A 20,416-nucleotide genomic window follows, 5' to 3' on the forward strand; every position below is an offset into this window, starting at 1 on the left:
AGTGGGGAACAATATTAATTTTTTAGTAGAAAAAGGGAAAATGGTTGTGTTCTTAATTTTTTAAGAAAAAAAAATTATAAGTACTATACACATATCTAATTAAATAAATTGTTAATTTACACCTTGTTATGGGTTGTAATTTTTTTATTAGAAAAATGAGAATGCATGTTTTTTTAACATTTTATTTGTTAAAAAATCATAATCATAATTTGTATGTATCTAATTAAATCAACCAAAAACCACCTGCAAAAAAAATATATTGGAGTACTAATTTAACCTACTTTATTATTGACAAACACTTATATTGATGAAATTATATAAAATAATAAGATAATTGTCCGGTAAAAATAAAATACAGATAAGCTTGTTATCAAAAGCCAATATTTTCATCTAATACAAATATTTTTTTTTATTGTAAAGTTTATCTTTTACTTATCGTGAAAATAAAATTAATTTATATAAAAAAATAATGAAAGATGAAATTATGCCTACCACGTTCAAAATACAACAAAATTAGAATCTGATGCCGACATCATTTCAATTAATTAGATTAACCATGGCTGATAGGGTCAAATGGATACGAATGCGGCGACTTGGATGGTTTTGGTGTGGTTAGTAGGGTGAATTGGAGAATCGTCGTTCCATATATTATGTTCCATTTCCTAAGTAACTAGCAAGAAGCACAATTGATGGATTCCATGGAATCACACACACAACCATTATCCTGCAAAAAAAAAATTGTCTCTTGACCCCACTTCCTTTCTCTCTCTCTCCCCCCGACGAAAAAAATGGAAAATACATCATCATCCATAACATATCTTCCCATGACACAACAACAAAGACATAGTAAAAGCATTGTTTCTTTGAATATAATCTACTCACAATCTTAAGAAACGAAACAAAACAAAAATGCAAAAACCAATAGAAGGTCGAGGAGTAGGAGGAGGTGGAGGTGAGCCAGAAGGAATGAAGTCAATGGAGTTGGATCTTGATCTCGATAACTCTTGGCCTTTAGATCAGATCTCTTTCATGTCCTCAAACCCCATGTCTCCTTTTCTTATTTCTACTTCTACTGAACAACCTTGTTCTCCTCTTTGGGCTTTCTCTGATGCCGTTGATGATAGACTTGCTGCTACTGCTTCTGGTCAGGCTTCCCCTGCTTTCGCTGCTGCTGCTGCCCCCCGCTTGTCTGATTATCCTATCTTACTCACATGTTAGTCACGTGTTTTGATTAATTTTCTTTTCTTTCCTTTTTTTTTTCTTGAACTTTGGTGTTTTGTACGTGAATGAATGAGGGGTATTAAATGCTAAAGTTGCTTTCTTTGGCTGAGAAGAGGTGAAAAAGTTGTAATTTTAGCTTTCTTTTGGTGGGTTTTGTGTTAGAAATGATTCGACTTTTTCCTCTTACTTTCTCAGATTGAAAAGTTTGTGACTCTGTGTGTGGTAGTGAATGTGGAGAGAGAGAGAGAGAGAGAGAGAGAGAGAGAGAGTTGATGTTGGGTTTTCTTTTCTGTGTTGAGGTTTTATTGCCTTTCTTTTGGTCATGTTTGGTGCTTTTGATTGGTTAATTTGAGTTTTTTTGATGTGATCATGTAGTATTTATTTTGTTTTGCTGACTGTATTGAGGGATTGAAAACTCATTGGTGTTTGAATTTGATTAGAATTTTCTCAAGGCAATCTCTATCACAGAAATTGGAACTCTGGGAACATGATTCTACAAAAGCCAACACTTACAGCAATAGAAATGAAACATAAACATGATCTCCAGTGTTTTGGAAGATGAGAAAGCCAAAAACTAAGAAGAACAAAAAAGTGATGCCATTAATTTGTTTCTGTTTTGATGGCCTTAATTTTGTCTTCCCTCAAATGGATAAATATTAGTTAATACCCAAACTCAGTACTGTCTTCAATTTGGAGGCTTCATTCAAGTTTAGTGTTCTTTTCACTAAATTTCTATCCTTCGAAGAAGTTTGTGATCATACTGAGGATTTTGCAAGTCTACAGTAGCTATTGGTAATGTATAAGGTTGTTTTTTAAAGTATATTTTGTTTGGAAATGTATTAAAATAATATTTATTTTTTAATTTTTTAAAATTTATTTTTGAAATTAAAACAATTTAATAACATAAAAAAATTAATTTTAAACAAAAAAAAATTCAAATTTTTGTGAAACGCTATTTGGGCTGGGTTCCTAAACGGCAAGTAGGCTGCTCCTGCTCTTTCACCAGTTAACTGCATCATTTAGTTTTTTGCAGTTTATCTTCTCTATATAGTACTACAACTCATTAAGCACCATCAGGATGGTGATCATTTGTTTGTTTTTTCTTTTCTAACTTGGAAATTTGCTTAATGCAGGTAATCCAAATTTGATAACCGAAAGCCAAGGGGAAAATGATGATAACAGTAAACTTCCTTCTCCATTTTTGGGATTGATGCCTATTGACAACCCAGATGGGTATTGTATGATAAAAGAGAGAATGACACAGGCCCTAAGATATTTCAAAGAATCAACTGAACAACATGTTCTAGCTCAGGTTTGGGCACCTGTGAAGAATGGGGGTCAACATGTATTGACAACTTCAGGGCAACCCTTTGTTCTGGACCCTCATAGTAATGGACTTCATCAGTATAGGATGGTCTCTCTCATGTACATGTTCTCTGTGGACGGCGAGAGTGACAGAGAGCTTGGGCTTCCTGGCCGTGTTTTCAGACAAAAATCTCCAGAATGGACTCCAAATGTTCAGTATTACTCCAGCAAGGAGTATTCACGGCTTGATCATGCTCTACGCTACAATGTCCGAGGAACATTGGCTTTGCCGGTCTTTGAACCTTCTGGACAGTCTTGTGTTGGTGTTCTTGAGCTCATTATGAATTCACAGAAGATCAACTATGCACCTGAGGTTGATAAAGTGTGCAAGGCACTTGAGGTTGGGTTTCATTTCCTCTAGATATGCACATTAATCACAATGTTATTTCCTTTCCTAATTGAGCTCGGTGCTCTCCTTTAATTTTTAACTGGATTTCCTTTGGAAAACTTGGATATATGATTGGCAAATAATACATATTGAGATTCCCCAGTCACATAATTTCAGTTATTCTGCAGGCAGTAAATTTAAAAAGTTCAGAGATATTGGATCCTCCAAGCATACAGGTGAGCTGTAACGATATATTTTATGTAAAATCTGGTATTGTTGGGAGAACAACCAGATAAAACTTGTGCTCTTCTTTCATTTCTTGCCCCTCTATTCTCACAGACGTATACTTGGCACTGCTTTTAAACCAGATTTGTAATGAAGGTCGCCAAAATGCGCTGTCTGAAATCTTGGAGATATTGACAATGGTGTGTGAAACTCATAAATTGCCCTTGGCTCAGACATGGGTTCCATGCATACATCGTAGTGTCTTAACGTATGGTGGTGGTCTGAAGAAGAGTTGTACCAGCTTTGATGGCAATTGCAATGGCCAAGTCTGTATGTCCACTACTGATGTGGCATTCTATGTAGTGGATGCTCGCATGTGGGGTTTTCGGGAGGCCTGTCTTGAGCATCACTTACAAAAGGGTCAGGGTGTTGCTGGGAGGGCGTTTTTGTCCCAGAACTCATGCTTCTGCCCAGATATCACCCAGTTCTGCAAGACTGAGTATCCTCTAGTACATTATGCACGCATGTTTGGATTAACCAGCTGTTTTGCAATCTTCTTGCGGAGCAGTTATACTGGAGATGATGATTATATTCTTGAATTTTTTCTGCCCCCTAGCATCACAGACAGTCACGAACAGAAGACATTTTTAGGCTCCATATTGGCAACAATGAAGCAGGATTTCCAGAGTCTCAAGGTTGCTTCAGGGATGGACCTTGAAGAGGAAGGATTTGTAGAGATGATTGAAGCCACTACTAATGGGAGACTTGAATGCATTCAGATACCCCAACCTACAAAATCTCCCCCTGGTGATAATATGTTGCCAAATGAAGGACACATTGAGCAAATTGATTCAGAAAAGAACAAGTTAATGTTTGACTTGGATGTCATAAAAAATGGAGGCAGTGCTGTTCAAGCTGACAGAAGACAAACTCCTCCATCTCATCCAGAGAAGAAAGGGACAAAAAAGCCAACAGAGAGGAAACGCGGAAAGGCAGAGAAAACAATTAGTCTAGAGGTTCTCCAACAATATTTTGCTGGAAGTCTGAAAGATGCTGCAAAGAGACTTGGTGGTATGATTACACACTTAAAAATTGTTACTTGCAATTTTCTCTTGTCATTGCAAAGATGCTGATTTATTTCTTTATAAATGCTGGTTAATGTTGTGATATAGGATGTTATAAATGGATTTTTCTTAGACAATTTCTTGTGTCACACTTTACAGTTTGCCCTACTACAATGAAGCGCATTTGCAGGCAGCATGGGATCTCCCGCTGGCCATCTCGCAAGATCAACAAGGTTAATCGTTCCCTGTCTAAGCTAAAGTGGGTAATTGAATCAGTCCAAGGCACTGAAGGAACATTTGATTTAACTCCTCTTACTACAAGTCCACTTCATGTTGCTGATGGCACCATCTCTTGGCCTTCCAATTTGAATGGGAGCAATCAACAGACCTCACCAAACTCTAAACCCCCTGAATATCATGGCAACAGGAATGGATCACCTACCTGTAGAAAACCAGGAAGTGATGGGCAGGCTGGTTTTGAAGATCAATTGCTAGGATATAGAATATTGAGTCAAGAGAAACTCACTGTGCAAAACAGGTTTTCACCAGAGTTAGGTCGAGGCTCAAACAGATCCAAAAAAAGGAGTGGCTCAAGGGATGGGAGTGCAGGGACTCCTACTTCTCATGACTCATGCCAAGGTAGCCCAGAAAATGAAAGTGCACCTGTAAAGGACCCATCTGTTTCTCCTGTCCATGAGCGGTGTATTAAAGCTGGGGGATCACCTGGACTGGCTCTTCAACAAACCAAGGAACAAAATCTGTCATCTGCATACTCAATACCTGATGCTCTTGTTGCAACAGAAGCCCATGAACCGTTTGGTGGAATGCTAATAGAGGATGCGGGGAGCTCGAAAGATTTGAGAAACCTTTGTCCTGCTGTGGCTGAAGCTATTGTGGATGAACGAGTTCCAGAATCTAGTTGGACAGATCCTCCATGTTTCAATATGCTTCCCACACAAATGTTTGCTGCTCCTTTGCATGCAATTCCGCAGGCAACACCTAGGCAAGAAATGAAGAGTGTAACCATAAAGGCAACATACAGGGAAGACGTAATAAGGTTTCGAATTTCTCTGAGTTCTGGGATTGTGGAGTTGAAAGAGGAAGTGGCCAAGAGGCTGAAGCTGGAGGTGGGTACTTTTGACATCAAGTATCTGGATGATGATCAAGAGTGGGTTCTGATAGCATGTGATGCTGACTTGCTGGAGTGCATGGATGTTTCAAGATCATCAAGCAGTAATATAATCAGGCTCTCAGTTCATGATGCAAATGCCAATCTTGGGAGCTCCTGTGAGAGCACTGGGGAGTTATGATTAGGCCGTCATTGTAAATATGGAAAGTTTTGAGCACAATTATTAGATTACTAGGCAAACGAAGCTGTAGAATTTTGGTTCAGAGAAGTTGACTGGAATGTAAGAAATTTTCCTTCGAGCTATAGAGATCCACTTCTTTAGATTTATATACTGCCAGGGTGACTGGAATGACTATATTTGATTACATATATCCCTTCCATGCCGAGGGTTCTCATATATTAAAAGCCTAGTTTGTTTCTTTCAAAGAGTTCGGTGAAAGACCCAAACATTTCCAAGCCAATAGGTTGCTTAGTGAAAGACTGCTGGAACCATTCATAGTCTGCTGATATCTATGGATCATAACTAGACAAGTCACATCATTATTAAATAAATTAAGTGATAAATAAATTGTTTTTATATTTTATTTTACCTTTATCATCAAGAAATTAAAGGTTAAAATTATGTTATCGTAATTTTATGATATAGTAATAATTATCTTCAATATCATTACAATATAAAAAGTTAAAAATAACTAGGCCAAGGCACGAACCATGTCGATTTTTAGAGATGATATGTGTTACTAAGAAATTTATCTAAAGAGACACATTAAGTATGATAATTACACCTGATCTAGTGGATATTTGGTGTCAGCCTATCCAATTAAGTCTGCTTCGATAAAGATTAAACTGAATCGTATAAAATCCAACTTATTTAGAGTATGTTAGAGATTGTAATAACAGTGATGGTTTAAAATGTTTTTTTGTTTAAAAATACATTAAATAATTTTTTTATTTTTTAAAAATTATTTTTGACATCAGCACATTAAAATAATCCAAAAACATAAAAACACTTTCATTTTAAACAAAAAAAATATTCAAATTTTGAGGAACGCGGTTTGCACCGCGTTCCCAAACACTCCATTTATTTACTATTTTTTTTGTTTTATATATATATTTTAATATTTTAACTTTTTAATATAATGCATGGAATGCTATTTTTATAATGGAAGAATATAAAGTATAAAATTGAGATATAAAAGACATATCTTTCTGTATTTTCTATTTTTAAAATATATAATTCATTTTAAAACTGTTTCAGATATATTTATTTTATATTTTTATTTATATCTCTTGAACTAAACATATTTATATTTTTTATGCATCTGTTTCTTTTATCATGGACAATGACCAAATGTAATCATAAAATACTTTTACATTACCTAAGCAAATATGAAAATAAAATATCATTAATAGTATTATACTAGATGGGGAACCACACTAATTTTTTCATAAAATGTTTAGAAGCCACAAAATATATTTCAATGAAAAAAATAAATCTAATAACCAGAGTTATAGTCTTGATTAACCAATTATCACTTGACAAACCTAGTTAAAACCGGTTGGTCTTTATCTTTAATTTTATATATAAAAAAAACAATGTTATTTTATATTTTTTATAAAATAAAAAAAGATTGACTCGGGTCAACTCACCTGACCCAAGTTAATCTAAATCAACCCACCTAACTCACGACCCAAGACTTACTCCAGGTTGATCCCCGAGTTTGGTTTGAAAAACATGCAATATATAACTTTTAAAACCAATGACACGAGTCATTAGAACGAAAGCACCACACATGAAAAAAATAAAAGTTCAATCCTCAAGTCAACAAATCAAATGCCGAAGGATGGAATCCAAAAAAAAAAATTCATTACACAAAAGGATTAAATTGAAAAATAAGTTAACAAAAAGATAAAAAATTAAAAAAATGAGGAATAAATTATAGCATCGATTGAGTTGAATAAGTAGACTTTATTTTAATGAGGTGATTAAAAAAAAGAACAAATCTTTTTTTATTGAAAAAATAACCACGATAACCTAGAAAAAAAATAGGAAATATCTAATTAGATAAAAAAAAAAGACTAAAAAACTTGGCTCGAGTAAACCCAAGATTGTATGATAAACATGTAACCTAGATAATGAAAGGTAAGCCAACTCAACTTAATCCTCAAAATCTATGGTCCAAGTAATGATATCAGGATAACTTGATATATCATTTATTTAAAATTTAACCTGACCTGATAGCTTGACCCATGACATTCAGGGTAGTATTTTGAGTTTATCACTTTATAAAATAACTAAATTATTAAGATCACTTTGAGTTTGTTACTTTATAAAATAATTAGATTTTGAAAATCACTTCGAATTTATCACTCTATAAAATAAAATGTTTTTAAAATTACTTTGGGGTAGTCACTATATAAAATTACTATATTTTTTAAAATCACTTCGAGATTGTCACTTTATAAAATAACTATATATTTTAAAATCATATTTAAAAATGAAAAAAAATTTAAAAATCATTTCGAGTTTTTCACTTTATAAAATTGCTATTTTTTCAAAATTACACGAGTTCATCACTTTATAAAACAATATATTTTTAAAATCACTTCTAATTCATCATGCTGATTGATTCTAGCATTTTTTAATTGATTCTTTTTTTATTTTTCTAATAATTCTTCGATTTAGTATTAAATTTCATCCAGCCTGATGTTATTGAAGGAGAAGAGAAGAACAAAAAGAAAAAAAAAATGATTGATCAATCTAGTTAACGCATTGTGGTAATGCTCATAAACGGAGTCATGAATTTAGTAATTAATTTGGGTTTACCGAGGATTGGATTAATATATCACTTTCTTGATATAAAAAAAACAAGATATCACCGTGAACTCGGATCAGCTTCAGCCTTAATTAGATAAATAGCATCCCTTAAAAAACCATATTTTTTAAAAGCATATGCTTCTTGGTTTATTTTAGTAAATAGACGCATTTATTTTTCCTTGCACAATCAGAGCGCGGATAGCTAGCTGGTTTCTTCTCTTTCAGCCCTCTGAACCGTGGCCATTCCGAGAGGAATTTGTCTTCCTCGAGCTTCCATTGACAACCAGCTCTGATAAGCCCACGTCACCCTTGGCCTGCCTTGCTGCTATCTGTCTTTGTGTGGATCTGTAGTACACAGCATACAGGATCAATTGGGCCACTGCAAATAATGCGCCCGTTCCATTGGGAGCCTGAAAAACAAACCATAGGACTATGTTAATTTAGAACACACACAAAGAGAGGAGGGGCGGCGGCGGGAGAGATAATTACCAGAATGAAGGGGTCAAATTTGATAAAAGCATAAGCAGACCAGGCAACACTATTGGCAAAGGAAGCAAGGGAGACGTAAAATGGCATGTACTCCACACTTTTTGTAGTAATCACGATTTTCTGCATGATTAAAACAATCCTATCAGTCAACTGAACAAATTATATTTAGCCCAGAATTAAGCTCACAATTTCTCCTAATCTAGCTAGTAACCTCCATTATGAAAATCAGCACACACATGGCATTATGTCACAGTCCATATATATTAAACCACAATGAAATTAAAAAGATACATAGAGCAATCAAGATTTAAGGAATTGACTGAAATTTGCATGATTTAGGAGACTAACCATGACAGATAAAGGTGAAGCATACATCATGGTGTTAAAAACTATGGCAACAATTCCAACAATGGCAGTTCTCTTCTTGGTGGTATGGACTAGAGTTAGGACCAGAGTGGCGAGGAGAGCGATGGATACAACCTCAACAAGCAGAATTTGGAGCACCTTAAACCTCCCTTTCTTGTCTGAGTAAATAAGAAAAAGGAGAAGGTAGACCATCTCAATAGCAACCCCTGTTCCATTTATGGTCCAAACCAAGGTGCTGTTGGGGTGCACAATGGGTAGTCCGTATAAGACCCAAACCATGCAGTTGATCATGGTTGCAAGGTACGGGGCTGGTGAGAATTGCTCCACTGATTTCTTTCTCCATATCTGTACAAAAGTTGGCCTGAGAAAGTCAATAAAAGAAAAGGTAAGTTATTAAATTAATATTCAAAACATGCAAGTTTTACATTTTACTTTCTAAAGAAGGTTCTGCAAATCAAGTCTTTGTAATTTATTTTTGAAGACAAAAACAATAATAAAAGAAAATGCATATGTAATTTGGTCCCAGATGAAGTGGTTGGCCAATGTTTCTTGTGATGTAGCATATATATATATATATATAAAATTAAAAAAAATGGGGAAGAAAATTGATATAAGGATCGATAAAGTAATAATCAAATTAAACATGCATACAAAAACCTATATATATATTAAAAAAATGGGGCGACTTTATAATTCACATAATTTGGTTTAAATAATATCAAATAGACAAAGCATGCTATAGAATATATTAAACTGAGAAAGAAAATTGATATAAGGATAAAGTAATAATCAGATTGAACATGCATACAAAAACCACACAGCGTTGGTATCTCAAATTGACAAGGTTTATAAAATATCCACGCAGTTCAAGAGACTGTGTGCTCAAGAACCATTCGCAGTAGTACTTACACTGGTGAAAAGAACAGGAGAAGTGAGATGACATTTCCTACAAGATAAGCAAACAAATCCCACATCATTAGAGAAAAATTAATTATAAGAAACCCAAAAGCATTCTCCTCTTCTCTAAAACACATACAAGAAACCTACAAAATCCCTCAGAATGTTAATGGAGCTTAAAGAAACTACTTAGAACATCTTTTTTATATAATTAAGAAACTAAATAATTAACCTTCTTACCTATGATGCCAACCACAGTTCTAACAAGGTCTGCAGAAACCATGATTCTGAGATGTGAGGCTCTAATTAAACTAAAGTGAAGAAATCTAATTTCTTATATTGAAGATGTTTTGATGTAAAGAAAATATAGATAAAGAGTCTCATAAACAAGGGAGAGGAATTAAGGAGATAAAGTGCGTGTCTTGAAAGCTAAAATTTGGCAGGTGAATCCAGAAGAAATGGTTACATGCATTGCAGGAATTGGCTCGTGAAATTTGCACTAACACGTGTATCTTAACTCGCTTCCTGTATTTAATCCCTTTTTACTTTTCGTCCATTTGTAACTTTAGGATGGGATAAGTTTGAAAATAGAAAAGAATTATTATAAAAATAATTGTCATGTATTTTTTTAAAAAAAACTATGTTTTCAATGAAGTTTAATCATTTTTTAATTTTATTTTGTGTGATGAGATAGATAAATAAAATTTAAGATAATAAAAAGAAAGAATATAAGGGATGAAAAAAGAGGAAAGAAAGAAAAAGGGTCCAAGGAATCAAAAAACTATATAATGGGAGATCATGCAAAAAAAAAAAAAAAAACTAAATAGGAGAATCGATTAGAAAAATCCTAAAGAGATCCCAGTTTAAGATGCAAATAAGGAAATAATATAAAGTTTTATTATTTTTCTAGTTTAGTTTTGTTCCATGTATTTTTAAAAATAAAAATTTTCAAAAAAAATATGTTTTCAATGAAGTTCAATCATTTATTTTATTTTATTTTGTGTGATAAGATAGATAAGTAAAAATAAAAATAAAAATATGAATTAATGGGTAGATGAAACAAATGTGGTATAGTAATATCATGGTTTGTGGAGATAAAATAATTATTGGGTATTCCAACTTCCAAGAACGCACTCCTTCAACTCCTATATCAACTATTCATTGACCCCCGTCGCCTCTAACGTACCTGATACTCATGAGCTATGAATAATTGCTCCGTGGAAGGTGGGTCATGGCGAGGTCTTGAAGCGCACATGCATCTATCTAGGATTTGCTTTCCTTGTCAAGTTATTGCTATTTGATCTTCTTCTTCTTCTTTTATGGAGATTTTGGTGTCATTAATTCCTCGAAGAAAATATTTGCTGCGAAGTAATTATAAGACGCCATTGTTATTTGATATGGTTAGCTTATCTATGCATTTCAAGAAAAAGAAGAAGAGAAGAAGCTTATCTATATGTTAAAAAAGAGCTCAAAAGTATAGCCATGTGCTGGCTTCGTAGTGGCTAGTTTTAGTGTAAAAATGGATGGTGATGGAATTCTATTACTAAATAACTCCAAATCAAATTCATTATTTCAACGCTCATTAGAGTAGCAGCACAATTCATTAAATACAAAACCACCCCAAGATTTCATTGCATTTAAGTTGCTAAGTTTTTCGCTTAAAAAAAATATTAAATTGATGTTTTGTAGGTGTTTTTAAATGATTTTAATATGGTAATAATAAAAAATTTTAAAAATATTATTTTAATATATTTTTATTTAAAAAACTCATATACACGGAAGAAAAGAATTAGATTGGGTGGAGGTAGCCGGTGAGCCAACCACTAAAGATGGATTCAATTGAGGTACTTTAATTTTCTTTATTTATCCATTAAAGACAAGGAATATATTCCTCAGTATGGTTAGAGCATGTTGTCACCTCATTTAAAGCAAAGTTACAGCAGCTAATTCCTCAGGGGCTTGTCCATGTAAACGAGGGATTGCATTACAATTAACCTGGACATGGACTCATGGAACCATGGGCCATGGCAGTACAGTTCAGTACCATATCAAGAAATCTGCAGTGCCCAAATGAATGGTATGCCCCAACAAAAATGACGCTTCCTTCCAATCTATCTAGTTCTTGATAGATATCTTATCACCTGATATTGATTACGAGAAGATGCTCCAATATTGAGTATCGTGGGCACTGAAGTCATGATAGGATATATTATTCAGACATGAGTTGAAACAATCCACAGAAATATGGCTGGGATTGGCTACGCATAATCATGGTAGCCTTTGAATGGACGAGAACTTACGTTGCTGCTTTTATGAAAGAACCTCCCGTCAGTCCTCCGTGTCTAGTGGCTCACAGGGATTGCAAATCCACATGCTATCATTGGTTGAGCAGTGCAATCATTTAGAATGAAGGCAACATAAATTTTTACCAGCTATTACTGATGCCACTCCGCTGGCTCATACTCTGGCAGAGTACTAGAAGATTAGGCAAAATTTTATCACCAACAGGAAAGGAGAAAATCCATGCAAAACCATTTGAGGAGTTGTGTATACCACATGAATTCTTGAGTTCATATTACAACAATAAGTGGGGGATGCAGAATCGTGATAGAGAAATGCAGAAGAAAACAGCAGGCATTCTCAAAATTTATTTGCTCAGATGAACATTCTTCCATTCGGTGAACACCTTTGAGGTCACAATACAGACAATCAATAAAACAATTCAAATAGACAAACAAATTGGGATTTCAAAGCGCAAGAAACAGAAAACTCACCAGATTATAACTTTGACACTATACAGGATCTTCTAAGCTACAGAATGTGCAGGTGTGGTAAAGTGGATAAATACTTGCCATACATTTTCAAATTCTAAAACCCCACTTCTTCGTTGATTCTTTCTTATTCCTCCTTGAATTAGGATCGATGAGGTTTTCCAGTGATTTTGCCTTTTTGTTACGAGCCTTGCCTGCTTCTTTTAGGAGCTCAGCTAGCCTACTTTTCTCGTCTTCAAAATCAGGATTTGCAATTCCAAGCTTTTCTTCTCTAAGTTTTAGAACATACTCCAAGATCTCTATTGCATCTTCAACCCTGCAATGGAAGCCATAAAGTTCAACATCGGATGAAAATAAATAAACGAATCTCCAGCTTTAAGTAATGTTTGAAGTAGTAAGATTGAAACCTCAAAACTAGCCATATGCTTATCTTTCCAGAATGCTGTCTCTATTATAAGCTTTAACAAACAAAATTATAAGACTTGAATATACACTTCAAGATGTAAACCATAATTCAGCGCTTAAACTCCACCATAAATCTTCTCATCTCATCAATGCATATATAGTGGAGACAGAGACATCAAATAAATATTTTTCATGATAAGAGAAGCACATGCAACAACTTCACAGAAACAAATGAGATAAACTTAACATAGACTCGATCAGTTATACTGTCCAGAAATCCTCCCCAGGGACAAAATACAAAACCAACGTCAAAATGGATAATTCAACCACTCTAGTCATAATAATAAGATGGATGTCTGAAGTAGTAATATTGAGTGGCAAAAGTTTGAAATGAATGACAAATTACCTTCCCATAGCATCATAAGTTGCTGCAAGATTGCTATATACTCCAATGGTATCTTGATGGCATGGGCCACACTCCTGTTCTAGTATCGCCCTCGCCTCTTCAAACAACTCACAAGCCTCGTCTATTTTAAACAGCTGTACACAAGCCAATCCCATCTGGTTCAGCACAACCCCGAAGAAGGCTGACTTCCTCTCACCACTGGTTCTAAGTTTTGTCACAGCACCCTCAAATGAGTTCCTTGCTTCTTCATATCTCCCAACCACGTAAAACATCACTCCCATTCGAGCTTCGATTCCAGCAATAGTACTTTGCTGTCCTGGTTTATCCTCCAACAACTTCATTGCCTTTAGCAAGAGCTTCAATGCCTCCTCGGGCTCACCTACAGATTCAAAAATGGCTGAAATCTCAGTCAATCCCCCAGCAATCTCTTCTGTCGTGGTTCCTGGTACAGGCTTTGCATATATCCTCAGAGCATTTTCACAGTAAGACTTGGACTCTCGGAGTTTTCCAGTCCTATGGTATAAGTCAGCAAGACGTACAAAGACAGATGCGACCGAAGGGTGGTTGTCACCCTTTGATGACTTGAAGACAGTGAGTGCCTTCTGATAAGAGAAAATAGCCTCATCAAAGCGACAAAGAGACATGTAAATGTTTCCAACGCTGACATCAATAGCAGCAACCTCATTGTCCTGTTCATTTGCAATCATTGCCATGCTGGCAAGGACAAGGTGCTCAAGTGCTGGTTCATAGTCTCCCTTTGCCTCGCATATAAGAGCCATCAGCCTTCGGTCAGCTGCTTCTTCAATAGATGCCGGTTCACTATGTGCACGATGAATTTCAAGTGTTTTCTTGCACAATTCTTCTGCTTTATCGAAGTTCATAGCTTGAACATGTGCCTCAGCTAAGTACCTGGCATCTCCAAATTAATAGACTAAAATCGAGTTAAACGAAGAAGAAGCATGCTGATTCAAACTTACTTGTACTATACATCTTAAGCAGACAACACCAAAAACTCAGTATTAAACATGTCAGGCTCATTTAATCAGACTTTGAAAAAACAATACCTAGAGAATTTGGCAAACATAAACATAAACATAAACAAAATCATATCAAGCAAAGAAGTAATAATAAAACCACGGATTTGCTAAAAAAACACGATCATATCACTGCATAGTATATACAAATATATAACACGCCAAACAAATAGGAAGATTTACATAAATGGATAGTTTAGCCTCCAGCAGCAAAACTTAAGCTCACATCTCTTCCTAAAAATAGCCTACAGTATAATTCCCTCCAACAAAAGATATCACAATTTATCTCATGGTAAGAAATCCAAAATCTATTTGTTTAAGGAATAATCAATCTTAATTGCCCTATTAACAACCATACTAAAAAAAAAAAAGAACGCCCAAAAAGCAACACTTCCCCTCCAAATACATTAGCATTAGCATAATCAGTGAAAAAAAGAAGAAAAACACATATAAATCATACGTGAAAATCTTAATCTCTCATTAAGACAAAAGTCCCAATCTTAATTACCCGAATATATAAAATTTACTTTCACACAAAATAAACACTTTAAAAACAAAGAAATCTCAGAAAACAAAAACAACCCATTAAGAAAAACAGTTGAAAATCCAAAACCCACAAACCTGCAAGTCTCGCCAACTCGTGGATCAATCTCCCCCAAGCTCTCGATCTGAATCTGCAACCCCTTCTCATAGCACTCAATAGACTTATCAACTTGACCCAGCATTGAATAAGTATCCCCCAACTGCATATAACCACTAAACCCAGAAAGTGCATGATCCATTCCTTTACTGAAATCAGGCACTTTGATAGCCCTTTCAAGCACAGGCACTGCCTCTTCAAACCTCCCTAAACTACAATAAATAGCACCCAAAACATGAAGACTCATAACCAAATCCAAACTTGGCTCCTCTCCTTTCTCAATTGCCACTCTTTCAAACGAATTTGATGCTCTAATTGCATAGTCCAATGCCTTAATGGGTCCTTCACCAGATGCAATAGTGTCACGGGCGAGCTTTAAGAGAAACGGGCCAAGATCCGGGTTATCCAACGAAGGGTCCGAGAGGAGAGAGTTCGGGTTTGGAGAATCCGGTGGAGGCTTTTTAGTGGAGCGGGCAGGGGAAGGTTTGGATCGGGAAGGAGAAGGAGATGGGGGTTTTTTGGGAGTCGGGGTTCTGGGTGGTGGCTGTTGTTCGGGTCGGGTTGAGGATCCGGGTAGGATCTCAGGGACAGAAATGTGAAGTGGTGGTGCATCTGGCGGGGTTTTAACAGAGACAAGACCTGGCATGGTTGTCTAGTGAGAGATTTGCACGGAGAGAATGTGTGTGTGAGTGTGAAGAAGAGTGAGGGTTATGGAGAAGAAATTGAAAACGAGAGAGAGGGAGAGAGGTTGAGGAGGGGGCAATTAGGTGATTAGAGGATCAATTAAGAGAGATGATTAAAGACAAGGTACCAAGATGGAACTGACAGGAAGGTGGTGCCTAATTTTTAGGACATGTCAGATTGTAGACAGTCGGACATTTTCATGATTCCAAGTACTGTAGTGTTCTGTGTTTGTATGGTACGGATGCGGGGATAAATAAAATGTCTGGATTTTTTTCCTTATATAGTTTTTACTTTTCTAACTGCCAACTGACAGGCTGAATAAATCCTCCTTCTTCTAACGGATATATTACGCTCATGAATTCAGTGACCTCCATAAAATCATACAAGGAGCTTAGAGAGAAAGCCCATAATGAGAGTACTGTTCCTTACTTTACTCTGGTGTACGTCTCCATGATTATCTGGATTCGAATCCTGCCGTAGAAGGTTAAGACTATTTTGGTTCGTCCCAAATCAATATATGAATTTGATCGAGCCACTGATTCAATATTTAGATTCGAGTCCTTCTACTATGGATGATTTTATTTTTATTTTTGTTCTTCTCACTCAGTATATAGGTTCGTGTCCTATTATGGACGGGGTTGATGTTGGCAACTTCATGCTTTATAGTATGATAATTGAAGCAATTCCGAGCTTACCTCAATATAAATTCTGCAATGAAATATGTATCTTTAATTACATGTTGAGGGCATGATATACTATATATGCTGGGAGTTTTGGATGATCCTCTGGATGCCTTCAATTTTCTGTACAATTAATTAAACGCCAGAAATAGAATAACTATTTTTTAAAAATTTATATGTCAACTAATTAAAGATATGAATTTGATTGATAAATGTACATTATTTTGACAAAATGAAATTCGGCTGGCAGTACGTAGAAGGAGCATCTTTTTCTTGTTATTTCTTATCCGTCTCTAATGTGATCATGGATATTTTACGTACGTTGTGATCTAGATTTACATATCAATGTCAAAAATAATGATGATCGATGAAGAAGATGAATTTGCAGTCTCTTTATGTGTATTTACTTGTCTCTTTGGGTAGTGAAGCAGTCATAGAACATGCTAGCTATCATACCCCACGATCAGAAAGCATGAGCTATTATCCTAAGAGAAGAATATTTTCGGCGAATTAATAAAGACTTTTTGCCACCAAATTTACAGACAAGTACATAGTTTAACATGACATTCTCATCTTCAACAAAGAGTTTTTATTTTATTTTTTATCCCCTTGGTTTCACGGCTAGATGTACGTAGCACCATCCGAAGCAGCTTTGGCTAAGCCTTCCTTTCTAGTTTCACCATTATTCATTTCCGTTCTAAAATACAAGCTCATAATTTATGCGCTCTCTCATTGAGTTAATTCAACATGATGTAAGCCCTTTAGGACAATGAACTTTTGAGCAAGTAGCTGGTTCAGCAGCGAGAGATGTCACCAACACCACGAAATCTTCGTTGTTCGTGTTCAGGCTCGCCACGGCAATAATAGCCCTGTTCCTCTGCGGTCTCTGTTAGCTTCTTCATCTCCATCTCAGCTATATATGGCCTAAAATATTGAGCAATCATAGTGTTTATTATAGCAGCAGGCTTTCTATACATCAACAACCATATATATATATATATATAGTTCTGTTACCTCACTTGGTGAATTTGCACGAGTCTTGCCATCCTGCTGCACACCTAAAACTCTGGCTGCAAGAGGAAAAAGGATGGAAATAATGCTTCTTTAATGAGTATTTAGCAAATAGAGAACAAGACTGATATATATAAACATGGAGAACTTGCTTACCTGCAGATAAATCAATGGGGGTATAGAAGGAGAATGATAAGTGTCATTCTGGCATGTTAAAGTACTTTTGTTGTAAAATATTTTCTAACAAAGCTTTAACCTGGACCGCAAATTTAATTTGGTCTTATAATACGCTCGTTGACCTTGTTTAAGAACCATTTTTCCAGCATAATGTTACGATGAAAATGCAGCTCCCAGTATCTAGCTAAAGTCAACCGCATGCACTAAGGTAGCCATCAACTGCCTTGCATTGCATGGCTCAAGCTTACACAATTTCTGCTTTCAATCTCTATTAATACTCCACATACATTGAACCATTTTTGGCGTTGTTAATTTCACTCTTTAATTACTAAAGTAGTGTCATGATCAACAGCATGAACCATTGGCTGCTGGCCATGACCTATTGATTCCACATACATGATTCAACTCTCTATAGTGAATGATGCATTTCATCTTAAAACACAGTATTTGTACAAATTACATCATAATAAAACCAATTTAGGATAAGGTTAGGTTAGGTTAGATGAGCTGATTTTCTTATGAAAACAGACAACAGTCTAGGGACTGCAATGTCCTATGCAGGATGCCGAAATTCAAATAACAAAGAATTGCTCGTGATGTGTGCTAGCTATTCGTGTTGCTTGCTTACTGTTCAATAGTGTTACTGCTTCTCTAACTCCTTTTAGTGTCATATTGTATGGTAATGGACGAAGCTTATCAATTCTCATGGAGGGCCAAGTCAAGGAATATGAAAACACATCTACCCTCTTCTTGTTGGCACTCAATATCATGGTAATTGGATGGTGGAAGTCATACCAATAATATAATTCACGGCACCTTCTTTAAGTTGACCACTCAACCTTTCCATATCTTCCTTCATAAACTTTAATCCTCTTCTCCTAGAAAGATTCGACGATAGCTTAACACTCCAACTGTCTCCTTTTCTCTAAGTTGCATCAAAGATTTTTAAATAGTACTTAATTCCTTGTCTAAAGTCCTTGTACATTAGAAATTAGGCTATGGTTTTCCAATCCGAGACCTTGTAACCATGCAAGGAGAAAAAAAACTCTATTCAGACCTGGATATGTTATTTAAAATTTTAGCAAACTTTTTCAGGCCCTTGATGTTGATTGACTTTATTGTAAGCCATTAATTTGTGTGGCAAAATAGTTTTATTCTACCCGATGATGCTGTTGAAGAAATAGAAATCACATTAGCCAAATTGGCTTGAGAACCAAGAATTGAATCATTATTAGAGATAGCAATCTGTTGGCTGGAGTTTACCTCTTATTATTACCAAACCATGGGAGTGCTGACATTACAGCGTTTCATTATTGATTTTTTTTTGTTTTTTATAATCCTAAATTTTATTAAAAACATTGCTATTTAGACCGTAGTCATAAAAAAAATGATGAGAAAACTTCCATTGAGATATGAAAAAAAAAAACAGATAAAATAAATCAAAACATCAATAAATCCTATGTTGATTAGTCCAAAACTTAATGTCATTTGCACTTTTTAGAAAATCAGATTCTGAATATACGAAGTAGTGATTATAGGACTTCAGCTAATAAAAAAGACAATGAAGGATCAAGCTAAAGCAAGAATCAAGATCTGCAATACCCTCTTAAAAGACAATATTATTTCGAATTAGCTATATATTCCAGGTCGTGTAGAAAGATAAAAGCTTCCAAGCTCTTTTTCTAAAATTTTCATCCAAACGCCTAGAAAACATCAACTAATTCTCCACCTAAGATAGAATTCTCATCCAAATATTCCAAGCAAAATTATGAAAAGGTAGTCAATGTTCTCAATACTTATACCACCAAGGTTGCAAGTTGCTTGAGCCTCTAGCACTAAACACAATAAAACAAGAAATTCTTCGTGTTGAATTTATTTTGAGTAGCTAGCCAAAAAAAGCCTTGGATTTTTTAAGACAAATTCTTCAACCAAACATCTGTTTGAAAGTAAAGATTCCCTCCATTTATAGCAGCACAACATGTCTTCATTAAAAAGCTTCCATCACTGGTGGCTGTACAAATTTTCTTGTCATTATTGAATATGTTATCTGTATGGTATCTGAAAATGATACAGTACTACATCATTTCTCTATTTCCTAACACATTCTCTGGCATGGCCAGAAATTATTGGATCCTCAACTTCGCTGCAAAGGAATATATATATACTGTCCTGGAATTCAAAGGGGCATCTTGTTTCCCAACATAGAAAAATTGACTTAGGGCCACAATCTTATGCTGACCTCATAGCTGATAATGCATTATCAGATTATAAAATACTCAACAGTTATGGTACTTGGTACATATGATATGCACATTTACATCTTATATTAGTTTAATCTTTCACAGATATTATTCCTTTAAGGGGAAAAAAAACCAAAACTTGTCCCTTCTGCTGTTTTTTTTTTTTATTGTGAAAAGAAACTTTGATCTGAAGCTCTTGTATACAGTACTGGAATTTTAATTTACTTTGCAAATCATTATGAGGAATTTAGTTATATTACTCAATTGGTCACCCTGCTGATGCTATTAAGAAAAGAGAAGGGACATACTGACATGCTTATGATCAGAAGGTGCTACATTTGCATGGCATCTAAGATTGGAAGCATCTTTAGATCAGAAGAGATGGTGGAATAAGTTGAAGATTCCCTATAAAACCCAATAGAGCTACAAAGAGTAATTTCTCATTATTCATTTTCTATAATACATC

General features: G+C 35.1%; 3 protein-coding genes and 1 long non-coding RNA gene across 4 annotated transcripts; 1 reads left to right on the top strand and 3 right to left on the bottom strand.

Moving 5' to 3' along the window:
• The first annotated feature begins 667 nt into the window (after positions 1 to 667).
• Positions 668 to 5,758, top strand: LOC7497869 (protein NLP7). Its single transcript, XM_024597876.2, has 5 exons — positions 668 to 1,213; positions 2,355 to 2,926; positions 3,103 to 3,150; positions 3,283 to 4,210; positions 4,363 to 5,758. The coding sequence occupies exons 1-5, from the start codon at positions 910 to 912 to the stop codon at positions 5,511 to 5,513; spliced, it is 3,003 nt and encodes a 1,000-aa protein (XP_024453644.1). The 5' UTR covers positions 668 to 909; the 3' UTR covers positions 5,514 to 5,758.
• A 2,356-nt stretch (positions 5,759 to 8,114) lies between these two features.
• LOC7497870 (bidirectional sugar transporter SWEET4) lies at positions 8,115 to 10,362 on the bottom strand. Its single transcript, XM_002304530.4, has 5 exons — positions 10,143 to 10,362; positions 9,915 to 9,951; positions 8,988 to 9,366; positions 8,640 to 8,759; positions 8,115 to 8,560 (listed from the first exon to the last, which is right to left on the bottom strand). Exons 1-5 carry the CDS (start codon positions 10,183 to 10,185, stop codon positions 8,372 to 8,374), a joined length of 768 nt encoding a protein of 255 aa, XP_002304566.1. The 5' UTR covers positions 10,186 to 10,362; the 3' UTR covers positions 8,115 to 8,371.
• Positions 10,363 to 12,539: 2,177 nt separating this feature from the next.
• Positions 12,540 to 16,059, bottom strand: LOC7465328 (protein KINESIN LIGHT CHAIN-RELATED 1). The gene is made up of 3 exons (XM_002304531.4): positions 15,140 to 16,059; positions 13,485 to 14,393; positions 12,540 to 12,989 (listed from the first exon to the last, which is right to left on the bottom strand). The coding sequence occupies exons 1-3, from the start codon at positions 15,802 to 15,804 to the stop codon at positions 12,764 to 12,766; spliced, it is 1,800 nt and encodes a 599-aa protein (XP_002304567.2). The 5' UTR covers positions 15,805 to 16,059; the 3' UTR covers positions 12,540 to 12,763.
• Positions 16,060 to 16,970: 911 nt separating this feature from the next.
• LOC112326818 (uncharacterized) lies at positions 16,971 to 17,782 on the bottom strand. The gene is made up of 3 exons (XR_002980730.1): positions 17,690 to 17,782; positions 17,537 to 17,592; positions 16,971 to 17,446 (listed from the first exon to the last, which is right to left on the bottom strand). It is a non-coding gene; the product is annotated as an uncharacterized LOC112326818 (long non-coding RNA).
• Positions 17,783 to 20,416: the final 2,634 nt, after the last annotated feature.

The sequence above is a fragment of the Populus trichocarpa genome, chromosome 3 (assembly GCF_000002775.5).
Source record: "Populus trichocarpa isolate Nisqually-1 chromosome 3, P.trichocarpa_v4.1, whole genome shotgun sequence".
In the NCBI taxonomy this organism is placed as follows: Eukaryota; Viridiplantae; Streptophyta; class Magnoliopsida; order Malpighiales; family Salicaceae; genus Populus; species Populus trichocarpa.